The sequence below is a fragment of the Mytilus trossulus genome, chromosome 10 (genome assembly GCF_036588685.1).
Source record: "Mytilus trossulus isolate FHL-02 chromosome 10, PNRI_Mtr1.1.1.hap1, whole genome shotgun sequence".
Classification (NCBI taxonomy): Eukaryota; Metazoa; Mollusca; class Bivalvia; order Mytilida; family Mytilidae; genus Mytilus; species Mytilus trossulus.
Window position 1 is genome coordinate 25,768,801 of NC_086382.1, and position 12,456 is coordinate 25,781,256.

Here is a 12,456-nt window from a genome sequence, read left to right on the forward strand (position 1 = left end):
CACAACAACAAAAAACAGATCTTTGCTTAGAAATAGACGATGAATAAGTAAATAACACAGTGATCAATTTAAACATTTGTTGTTGTTTTTTTTTATCAAAATCTACACAACCATGACAAAGCAGGCATTTGAACAGCAATTTTTGTACTAAATCATAAGAACCATGATTTTTTTCTGAAAATTAATGAACATGAAACTATCAGAGACCTAAAGCATATGAACAGAGTTTCTATTCTATTGTCCATCTTCATGTGTTATCATAGAAACAAATAACTCAAAATCAAAAATCTAACAAATAAATATATTATGCATTTGTAAAAAAATATCTTATGGCACTGCCCAAAGCAGAATAACAATATGAAGTATTGAAGCACTATTGCTAATAAATGTTTTGTTCTATTGCATTTAAAGACATGTTTACATATTTTTCCCCCTGAAATGGGCATTTGTTTTACTATTTACTACACATGAAATAAATTTGAGAATGGGAATGGGGAATGTGTCAAAGAGAAAACACGACCAGAGAATGGGAATGGGGAATGTGTCAAAGAGAAAACATGACCATGACCAAAGAGCAGAAAACAGCCAGTTGAAGACGTAAACTGATTGTGTATTTTGAAATAATACATGTGTTTATCTAAATAAAAAGTATCAAAACTTGTGACATATGAAGAAAAATATTGGAGTTTAACTTGTTTTTCTTTCAAAATTTATATCAGAAGGTGAACATGGTAAATAGTATTGAAATTAAATTTCTGAAGTAGATATTGTTTCATTTTCTAAATCAGGTAAGTCTTCCCCTTGCAAATGAATTGTGAAAGCAGCTCATTTCAAATGTGTTAAAAATGAAAAAGCGAACATGGAATGTACTGATGAGATTTTTGTTGAGATTTCTTGACAAATTATCCTCCCCCTTATTTTTTCTCAAATTACCTTTTTAAAATCATAATTTAAAAGTTTGCCTTTTTCTCTAACAAGTAATAAAGTTTCAACAGCAATTGTGTATTCTTCTAATTTGGATTTTGTCAAATAAATAGGTAACCTGTGTTGTGCTATTGCTGAGAAAAAAAATACTTTGGTTTTTCAAACCCTGGTATAAAAATAAATTCACACAAGCACTTTTTTATGCTGGACTTGTATAAATAACAGTAAGTACAAAAATATAACATAAGAATCCTCAACAAAAAGTCAAATATAAAATTTTCAGTATAACAGATTGAACACATCTATCAATACAAATGCCAGTCATACTAAACAAATGGAGAAATAGATGCAATTTGATACAAAATCCTATTGATTGTCCCACATGATTAATGGATTTCCCTATCTAGACTTGTTCCTAATAAGTTTATTTTCTGCACGTTTCAAAGTTTGCCATAAACCAATCACATGACTCCTTTACAGCTGAAATATAAAAGAACACAAATGAATGAATGGGTCAACAAAGTAACAAAACAATTACAATTTATTGCACAAGTATTTTTAAACGGGTATGTAAAGTTTTTTCCAATTCTATGAAATCACTTAAGCCTTTGGGAATTGTTTTCATGTGCTTATTTGTGCATAAAAAAAAGTTAAGCATTGTTTAATTTGTCATGTTCCGTACAGTAATAATCTAGAATAGATTTGTTCAGTCTGATGCATCCTCAAAACCCCTTCAAAAAGCTTAAAGTTGTTTTCAGTCAGGTAATGAATATTCCATATTGGCATTTATTATCATACGTGGAATTCCAAGGTGCACATGAGAATTAAGAGTTATACGACCATATTAGATTTTTTTTACTGTAATTTACCTTATAATTGCTTTTTTTTATTTTTATGAGGTGGGTGGGGCTCATGGTGCAACCTGTCAGAATCATAAACTGAATAATTATTGTAAAAGTACATAACAATTTTTGTCGAGATTTATTTTAGGCAAATATTGAATTTTTAATAAATGCAAGGCCAAGCAGTAACTTTCAGTGAAACATATTTAATGTATTACCTTGATCGAATGGAACAAAGTTAAAGTCAGGTCGGTATTTCCTCAGTTTACCATTGCTGGCGGTTTTCTTGAATTGTCCATCAGATTTGGACGTGTCGTAAACAACCTCTCCCTTGAAATCCATGGCCTTGATTACTGCCTCTGCTGCCTCTTTTATACTGACTTCATCTTCCTCCCCAACTGTAAATAAATATTTCATTATTATATAAAATATGTAATGTAAGAAATTATTATGTCCATTCATTATTGCTATTGTCAAGAATGGACAAAAGTTTGAGTGTAATTAATCATAAGGATTTTTGAAAAAAAAATCTGCAACTAGGTCTTTGTTTCTGTTGCCAGTTCTTTAATATTATTGCAATACTCACCCAGTAGCATAATCACATTAATTAAAACCTTGCAATAATTTCTTAATTGTTAGTACTTAAATGAACCATGAGTGTTGGAATAGAAGCTTTAACTAATCTGACTAGCCAAACAGAGGTTATAAGTTTTTAACATACATGTAATGGAACATAATGTACAGTTTGCCATTTCAAAACACTACTGCATTCTGGGAAAATATATCATGAAATATTGCACAGACACCAAAACAACAGCCGGTGCTGGTTTACAACATTCTGCACAATGAATAAAACAACCAATGACAAAATGATTGATATATCCAATTTTTTTTAAAACATTGAAATTACCTATTATTTTGAAGAATGGACAAAAATGTTAGATTGATTATTGGGATGTCATGTAGATCAGTATTCAGATATATAGATATAAGAAGATGTGGTTTGAGTGCCAATGAGACAACTCTCCAATCTAGTCACAATTTTTAAAAGTATACAATTATAGGGCACAGTACGGTCTTCAACACATACTGTTGTATTAGATATCAGAATGAGGGTTCTTATTATTACATCTTACTGAATAGCATTATTCCCATTAATTTCTGGTTTTACATTATTTAATAGCAATGTAGTATCAAAACAAGTCAGGTTCACTACATGGCCAGTTATGTTATTTATAGTTCACTGTGTATTCAGTATCGAAGAATCTCAATTTATTAAAGTGGATTTCAGCTGTAAGGGGAAAACAACATTTTTTTTTTAAATCAATGAAATAGTCATATTTTGATAGGAGCAAAGTATAAAATAACTAACTGACATGCTCTTGAAATACATTTTTTTTTGTCTGACAGAAAAATATTGACAACAACACAAATAAATGAATCTGCAACACTTTTGATTTTTGGACAATAAAATAATCACCTTATTCTTAGTAAATATTCTACTAAGAGGTCAAACTCATCTTATGACAGTTCTTTACCTGATAAAATAATTGGATCTATTTCTTGATAATTTCTAAGAACCCAGATCATCAGTCTTGCTAAATCTCTGGAGTAAATAAACTGTCTCCTAGGAGATCCTGTCCCCCATACAGTAAAGGGGGTGTTGTTCTCTGGAGAAAAAAAATATTTACATAAAATACATATTTTTTATATCATTCTTGTGTAACCTTAAAGAGACCAGCTACTTAAATACAAACAGCTAAAAGTCCAAAAGACTTCTAAATTGACTGGTTGATTATTACCCATAAAATAAAACTTGTATTTACAGTAGAAATAATATATCAGCAATGGTCCTAATGGCAAATATATAATTCCAGGGAAAGCATAACTTTAACATGTGTATTAGGTTTTTGCCTTGAGCATCACTGATGCCAATCAATAATTGTAAACTGGCATCTGGTGTTTTAAAATTGATACAGACAATGTTTTGTTATCATGAACAACATCATACTAGATTGTGAACTTATTATGACATACTGGTATATACATGTAATGTATTACTAAATAGACAAACTGTGACATACTTTTAGCCATATAAATCTTATGAATCAATCCTGGTAGCACATGACCATCTTCCAAGTTGAAATTGTCATGTGGTCCGTAGACATTGGTAGGTACTACTGAAGTAAACTGACAACCATGCTGCTTGTTGTAAGCTCTGAAAAAAAAAGACATGGCAGAAGGTTAAGGTGTGAGAACCTGCAATTATATATTCTTAAATTCTTTTTAGTTCTTTAAAAGAAAGTGCCTATTATTCTCTTTTATTCATATTTTAGAACAACATTTATATGCCCCATTCTATAAACCTCACTTAGATTTCCATGGTAGTAAAGATTCCTTCATGATGACAATTTAAGATTTATTGTCTTTTATCTCTTTGGTGAACCTATTTAATAAACAATCTTGAGAAATATATCATGTATATATATATATGTATACAGTTTACTCTTGATGTATCAAACTTGGTTGACTCAAAATTTTGGATGAGTCAAAGTTTCCACTTGGTCCCAAATTTTGTTCCATATAAATGTATGTATTTTGACTATATATGAGTTTTCACTTGGTCTTTGTTCCATATAAATGTATGTATTTTGACTCCTAATGAGTCGAAAATTGGAAGAGACGAAATATCGGTTGAGTCAAACTAAATTTACAGTGCCAAGGTTAACAAAGGCTTTCAAAGTTCATTATTTATCTTGATTTAATACACATATATGTAAAAACATGACCTCCAGGATTTAAATAGATTGAGGATTTAATCTGACAATACATGTACATGTGTAATTAGATTTCCGGTCACTGACCTAAATTAAGCAGTTGATGTTCCTGTTTGAATGCATGGTTTTACACTAGTCATTTTTGGGGCCCTTTATCATGTTTATAGCTTGATGTTGGTTGTAAGCCAATGCTACATGTTAAAGACTGCACTTTCACCTGTAATGGTTTACTTTTACAAATTGTGACTTGGATGGAGAATTGTCTAGAATTGTCTCATAGGCACTCATACCACATCTTCTTATATTTATGAAATAGAGAAATCTTGTTATTTTATAAAACATACACACAAAAAATTCATATTTATTATTTATTAATATATATGATTCATACCTATTCTGTATATCTATCATTCTTTTGGAATAGGAATATCCAAAGTTAGAGTCGTGTGGAGGACCACTGTGTACCTTAAATTAAATTAAAAAAATTGGAAGTTACTTAACAATGCATATATACAATGATATTTGGCTGTTCATCACCACAAAAAATACAAAAATACAAAATAAATTGAACTTTCAGCGAAGCCCAAACAGATACTATCTGAAACAAGAATGTGTTCATAGTACACAGATATCCCACTCCCATTATCATTTTCAATGTTCAGTGGACCATGAAATTGGGGTCAAAAGTCTAATTTGGTAATTAAATTAGAAAGATTATATCATAGGGAACATGTGTACTAAGTTTGAAGTTGATTGGACTTCAACTTCATCAAAAACTACCTTGACATAAAACTTTATTAAACCTGAATGAACGGACAGACAAACGCACAGACCAGAAAACATAATGCCCCTCTACTATTGTAGGTGGGGCATAAAAAATTGAAATTTCTTTCTAGATTGTAACTAATTTATACATGTTATATCGATACTTTAAAATAATATATACCAATTTCCCTATTATACTTATTAACCAAATATGCTGATCATTACAATCAGTACACAACAATAAGATCCATACTGATATTGATTATTTGAAAAAAGAAATGCTGATAACAATGATAACCAGCTGCTTCTAACCCTGTCATATTCTTATGGTGCCCGTCCCAAGTCCTAAGCCTGTAGTTCAGTAGTTGTTGTTAGTTCATGTCTGTCAAATTTGTTGTTTTTTTTAAATTGTTTTGTTATAATTATAAATCAAGTCATTAGTTTTCTCAATTGATATGATTGAATTATTTTATAGGTATCATGTTGGGGTCTTTAATAGCAGTGAACTATATACAATACAGGTTTTTCTCAATGTTGAAAGCCATACCCTGGTCTATAATTGCTTACATCCACTTCATTTAAATTTGGTTGATATTAATCACATCTGCAATCATACAGCTTCTTCTTATTTTTGTATTATCTCCCTTTTATCGGGACATACAGATTACTTACCATTGTTTCGTCTATAGGATAAGTTGTCTTATCAGGAAATATACATGTCGACAGACAGGATACTACTTTCTTAACTCCAGTCGTGTGGCTAATGTTCAGAACGTTATCATTGATTAAGGTATTAATTCTCTAAAAAAAACAAAAAAACATGTAAATTGTGGAATTAATGGTAAAATTTAATTCAACAATTCATTAACCATGTTAACTCGTGAGGATATCAATTATTGATATACTGTGGATTAATCTATTTTTTCACTGATTGACAAATGATTGAGGGCAATTTGTTTTTTTGTGGGTATTTGATGTTATCGTTTTTCTGGTCTGCATTATACTTTGTTGAGCATTTGTGGTTCATGTTTACGCGTAAAAACCACAGTTACCAATCATAATTAGAGATTAATGTTATAAAGTTGAGATATTTGGATAAAGTACTGAAAATTCTGAAATTATTGCAAGGTTTATATCAATTTTGCAATAAAGTGACTGGTTGTGTTTCACAGTAGAAAGAGATTGCATTCTGATATCTGATACATATATATATCTTTATATATGCACTTGTGCAGCTTTTCTTGAAATTGCAATAATACTTCTTTTTTCTTCTTCAAAAACTGTTGTGATTATGATTATAAATGCATGCAATAATTTCTGAATTAACAGTAAACAGGCTTATATTATTTGAACTTGGAATTATTTTTAATTATGGAATTTGCTTGATTTCTTGTTATTGAAATTTTTGATAAATTCAATGTTTATTCTGTACTGAAATGTTCTGTGCTGTGCACAACACTTTCTATAATACAAAGAAAACAGTTTATTTTCAATAGAATGTACTGTGCAGCACACAACACTATCTAAACAATATACATTGTACGGAAAGTGTTATTAACCGCTTAAAATATCATAATACCAAAAAAACATGGGAGTTTATTAAAAAATTCTAACACAAGAAATTATGCAAATTCCATAATTGAAAATAATTCCAAGTTCAAATAATAGCCTGTTAGTAGTAAATGGCTAAAACTAAACTTTAGAAAATAAAAATTACCGTTCACAATCCTTATACATTTTGTACATCATGTCACTGCATGAAGTGATTTCTGTCATGTCGGTATAAATAACTTACATAAAAGTCAAGATTGTATTTAAGATTTCTGAACAATCCTCCAACCATAGCAGCTAAATGTATGACATGGGTTGGCTTGATTCTCTTAAAGATGGCTTCAGTAGCTGCCCTATCACTGAAAATACAAAATAATGTTGGTTTTTTTAAAATGTAATGACAATGTATTTTGAAGTATAAATTGTATCTAAAATTTGCACAACAGTACTAATAGAAGATGGTCTTTTCTAGACATTCCAGTACATTTGAGTATTTTCATAAGTGTGTGTGTGTGTGTGGGGGGGGGGGGGGGGGGGCACTCACTGCCTTAGAAGGGCCTGCCCAGTCCTGCTTCAGTGATTCCTGATATAATCACCCAAACTTTTCACAGAAAATGGGGGGTGGCCCAGCCCCATTATTCATTCAACATGATCAAGAGAAAGAACTCCTACATGCAGTCAACTAATAATGTTAATAATAATAAATATTGACCTAAACAAATGTATGTAAAGGCATTACATGACTTATTTATTTTGCTGATCACTTTAGGATATCCACATTTTCTTTCTACCTACAAAAGGACCATATGTACACCTAGTCACCATTGAAATAAGACTTACATTTGTAACATACAACATTAGAATTGTGCACTTACATGTATATATCATGACTTAGTATAATTTAGTGGACTCTCTCGCCAAATAAACTTACGACAAATCTCCATCTTTAGAGGAAAGGAAATGCCATTCCTCATTAGGGTTTTTCTCTTCACCAGTGGCTATAAACTCAATGGCTTTCCCAACCAAACCTGTACCACCGGTCACCATGATAACTTTCTTTTCTGCCATTTTTTAATTTCTGGAAAAGAAAAATGATGGGACATTTATATAAAAGACATTTTTACCTGATCAATTTTATCATTATTTGAAACCAGAATAACAATGAATAACTTAAGTATATGAATATCATACCACATATGTCATGAACATGCTTTTTGGAATCTAAAAGAACTTTTTTTAAAGAATATTTTTAAATACTAAAATACACATTCCACAGAATTTTTGTTTGTTAATAATTAAACTATTTATCATTTTTCTTTGAAAACTGGTCAACTTTCATGACTTTGCATTGATTAGGGAGCTACCATTTCATTTTTAAGGGGGGGCTAGGATGAAATTTGAAAAAAAAGGCAGGACAGGATTTTGAGTAAAAAAAAAGGCAGGATGAATAACTTGGCAAAAAAAAAAGGCAGGATGACAATTGTTGTAAAAAAGTCAGGACCGAATAGACTGAAAAATAAAAAGGCAGGACAGAGATTACAAATAAAACTAGAGGCTCTAAAGAGCCTGTGTCGCTCACCTTGGTATATGTGAATATTAAACAAAGGAAGCAGATGAATTCATGACAAAATTGTGTTTTGTTGATGGTGATGTGTTTTTAAATCTTACTTTACTAAACAGTCTTGCTGCTTACAATTATCTCTATCTATAATGAAATTGGCCCAGTAGTATCAGTGGAAATGTTAATTAAAAATTTACAAATTTTATGAAAATTGTTAAAAATTGACTATAAAGGACAATAACTCCTTAGGGGGTCAATTGACCATTTCGGTCATGTTGACTTATTTATAGATCCTACTTTGCTGAACATTATTGCTGTTTACAGTTTATCTTTATCTATAATAATATTCAAGATAATAACCAAAAACAGCAAAATTTCCTTAAAATTACCGGTTCACAGGGCAGCAACCCAACAACAGGTTGTCAGATTCATCTTCCAATTACAGGGCAGATAGATATTGATCTGATAAACAAATTCACCCCAAGTCAGATTGCTCTAAATGCTTTGGTTTTGAGTTATAAGCCAAAAACTGCATTTTACCCCTATGTTCTATTTTTAGCCTTTGTGGCCATCTTGGTTGGTTGACCTGGTCACGCCACACATTTTTTAAACTAGATACCCCAAAGATGATTGTTGCCAAGTTTGGATTAATTTGGCCCAGTAGTTTCAGAGGAGAAGATTTTTGTAAAGATAACTAAGATTTACGAAAAAATGGTTAAAAATTGACTATAAAGGGCAATAACTCCTAAACGAGTCAACTGACCATTTCGGTCATGTTGACTTATTTGTAGATAATACTTTGTTGAACATTATTGCTGTTTACAGTTTATCTCTATCTATAATAATATTCAAGATAAAAACCAAAAACAGCAAAATTTCCTTAAAATTACCAATTCAGGAGCAGCAACCCAACAACCAATTGACTGATTCATCTGAAAATTTCAGGGCAGATAGATCTTGACCTGATAAACATTTTTATCTGATGTCAAATGTCCTCAAAAGGTTTTGGTTTTTGAGTTATAAGCCAAAAACTGCATTTTACCCCTATGTTCTATTTTTAGCCGTGGCGGCCATCTTGGTTGGTTGACCAGGTCACGCCACACATTTTTAAAACTAGATACCCCAAAGATGATTGTGGCCAAGTTTGGATTAACTTGGCCCAGTAGTTTAAGAGGAGAAGATTTTTGTAAAAGATTACTTTAATTTACGAAAAATGGTTAAAATTTACTATAAAGGGCAATAACTCCTAAACAGGTCAACTGACCATTTTGATCATGTTGACTTATTTGTAGATCTTACTTTGCTGAACATTATTGCTGTTTACAGTTTATCTCTATCTATAATAATATTCAAGATAATAACCAAAAACAGCAAAATTTCCTTAAAATTACCAATTCAGGGGCAGCAACCCAACAACCGATTGACCGATTCATCTGAAAATTTCAGGGCAGATAGATCTTGACCTGATAAACATATTTACCCCATGTCAGATTTGCTCTAAATGCTTTGGATTTTGAGTTATAAGCCAAAAACTGCATTTTACCCCTATGTTCTATTTTTAGCCCTGGCGGCCATCTTGGTTGGTTGACCGGGTCACGCCACACATTTTTTGAACTAGATACCCCAATGATGATTGTGGCCAAGTTTGGTTTGATTTGGCCCAGTAGTTTCAGAGGAGAAGATTTTTGTAAAAGTTAACGACGCCGGACGCCGGACGCAAAGTGATGGGAAAAGCTCACTTGGCCCTTTGGGCCAGGTGAGCTAAAAAAAGGCAGGACACAGTTTTTCATCCTAGCCCCCAGCCCCCCATTAAAATCAAATGGTAGCTCCCTTATATCCATCTTTTATTGCGCTGGTTTGCAAAATAATTTTGTTTTTCAATTTGATTATCATATAATCCTGTTTTAGAAGCAGACAAAGGAATTTCTTGAATTAGCAAATGATTAGTGACTACGAAAAAGTTTTGTCCAGAATTATTAAAAACAGGAGTTATCTACCTTTAATTGAGGTTTGAAAACAATTACAGCTATGATATGGATTTTTCATCAATCTCAAATGTTTTTAAATGAATAAAACTTTAACTGTCATGAACGTTTGCACCTCAGGCGTATGGTTGCACACACAAGGCTTCATTTCCTATTTTCACGGCACAATTACAATGTATTTGATTTTCACAGGTCACACTTACCAAAAAAATGACAATTTATATCACGCTTAGACTTCAAATGAGACCCACCCTGTAATTAGCTGCGGTATCGTAGCTCTTTAGGTCCTTTTGTTATTTTTTTACTATTTGCCGATAGTAAAAAAATAACAAAAGGACCTAAAGAGCTACGATACCGCAGCTACCCTGTAATGTGACAGAAAATATATATATAGTACATGTATGTGTCATATCATATGTGTGTTTGTGCAGATTTTACCTCAACTTAAGAATTGCTAAGCCAAAAGGTGATTCTTCTTCTACTTTCTCTTAAGCAGTTACTTTCAACTGTCTGGTTATTATGACAATGTGTTGTGCATGAAGTCCAAAATAATAAATTATATATTTAGAATTCTAATATGGTGGGATAACCATGTTATGTTCAAGTATTCAATCTATGTATTGGATTAAGAAAACAATTTAACAGGATGCAGTACAGTCCCCTTAATCAGATTAAAATAAAGATCCTCATCCTGTGTCAGTGTGCCCAAGTACATGTACATGTATCGAAAGCCAAGCCGGGACACAGTAATTTATTCTAATCAAAACTGTAAATTTTCAAATTTACGGTTTCTCTCTGTTTATTTTTTATTTCATACAGACGAAAAAGAAGTAGTACAATTCGTTATCACTAACTTGTTTGTATTTGTGTTCTGTATATTTACCTGGGTGATAGGGACGCCACGTGAAAATACAGTAGGAAGTGAAGAAACAGGTTTTGTCAAGCAGGTGCTTCCGGTTTTTCAATTAACAGGTTACACTAAAGACATGTCTATTAAACGTGGACAGAAAAGACCTGATTATATTACGATTCGATTTATATTTTTACCTTCTATAATCAAACGAATATTAAGGCTTTTGTCATAATGAAACATGGAGTTAATACGGAATAATTAATATCACGGTTTTATTCGGCACTATTTGGCACTGAACTTCTATTCTGAAGGCCCCATCCAAACCCCAAGAAGTGGCCCAAAGTAAATTTATACTAAAAATTAAGTTTTTTTAAGACTAAAAGTATGCATTGAATAGATTTTAATTGTCATCGATACATTTTGTTGAAATCAAAATTAAAAAAATAAACGATTGACCAAAACAAAAGACAAATTGATTAGACAAATGATAGAGAATAATGAGAAGAACATGAAGAACAATTAAAAACAAATTCTTCAGAGAACAATTGAAGGTCTTTCCACCTCGATAATAAGAATGAAATTTAAAAAAACGATGTTCGAAAATGTCACTCCGTGTTGATGCAATGTGGTAAAACAAACTGATATAAAAAAAAAGATTAATAGGTTTATGCAGAAGACTTAATTGTTTTATAATGAACCAGAAAGATTTTTTAGCAAAGGTCAAAATCTAGAACGTCTAATTGACCTTTGACCTTGACCTCAATTTTGAGGTCATAGGTCAGCCTGATCTTAAATCAAAAGAAACCAGGTCAATGACTTGTATGGTTGTGGAGAAATACTAATTTCAAATACAAAAGGGGAGAAAACTCCTATAAGTGTTTACCAAAACTCTTCGACTTAAATAGGTTGAAGTTGCGCCTTTTTGTAGACAGTTATTTGGCAAACACATCATATCATTTACTGTCACAGTTTCTTTGGAAAAACGATAACAAGCAAAGTTCAAAATTTATTACATGACCTCGACCTTTGACCTTGACCTCAATTTCCTTCAAATGGACCAAGGACTTCATATCAAAAGACTGTAGGCCTCTGCTACTTATAACGTATGAATTTATCCAACAAATCGCCTATCTTAAATTTTCGAAGGGAAATAACTCCCATAAGATGTCTTCCGTTCACTCATGTCAATTAACCAAAT

General features: G+C 31.6%; 1 protein-coding gene across 4 annotated transcripts; it reads right to left on the reverse strand.

Annotated features, from left to right (window-relative positions):
• Nucleotides 1-163: 163 nt before the first annotated feature.
• LOC134687102 (GDP-L-fucose synthase-like) lies at nt 164-11,409 on the reverse strand. 4 transcript variants are annotated; one of them, XM_063547095.1, is made up of 9 exons: nt 11,289-11,409; nt 7,791-7,937; nt 7,104-7,218; nt 5,981-6,109; nt 4,935-5,008; nt 3,851-3,984; nt 3,305-3,436; nt 1,985-2,164; nt 164-1,404 (listed from the first exon to the last, which is right to left on the reverse strand). In XM_063547095.1, exons 2-9 carry the CDS (start codon nt 7,925-7,927, stop codon nt 1,349-1,351), a joined length of 957 nt encoding a protein of 318 aa, XP_063403165.1. In that variant the 5' UTR covers nt 7,928-7,937; nt 11,289-11,409; the 3' UTR covers nt 164-1,348. The 4 variants fall into 4 exon arrangements, with proteins under 4 accessions (XP_063403165.1, XP_063403166.1, XP_063403167.1 ...); XM_063547096.1 differs by having other exon boundaries at nt 11,260-11,347; XM_063547097.1 differs by lacking the exon at nt 11,289-11,409 and adding an exon at nt 10,844-11,094.
• Nucleotides 11,410-12,456: the final 1,047 nt, after the last annotated feature.

Bases quoted from the DNA above. Each gene is read 5' to 3' on its own strand.
- LOC134687102 (XM_063547095.1), bottom strand. From the start codon at position 7,927: ATGGCAGAAAAGAAAGTTATCATGGTGACCGGTGGTACAGGTTTGGTT. The intron at 7,219-7,790 runs GTAAGTTTATTT...TTGTATTTTCAG, and splicing joins TCTAAAGATGGAGATTTGTC to TGATAGGGCAGCTACTGAAG. The intron at 3,437-3,850 runs GTATGTCACAGT...TTTTTTCTCCAG, and splicing joins TAAGATTTATATGGCTAAAA to AGAACAACACCCCCTTTACT.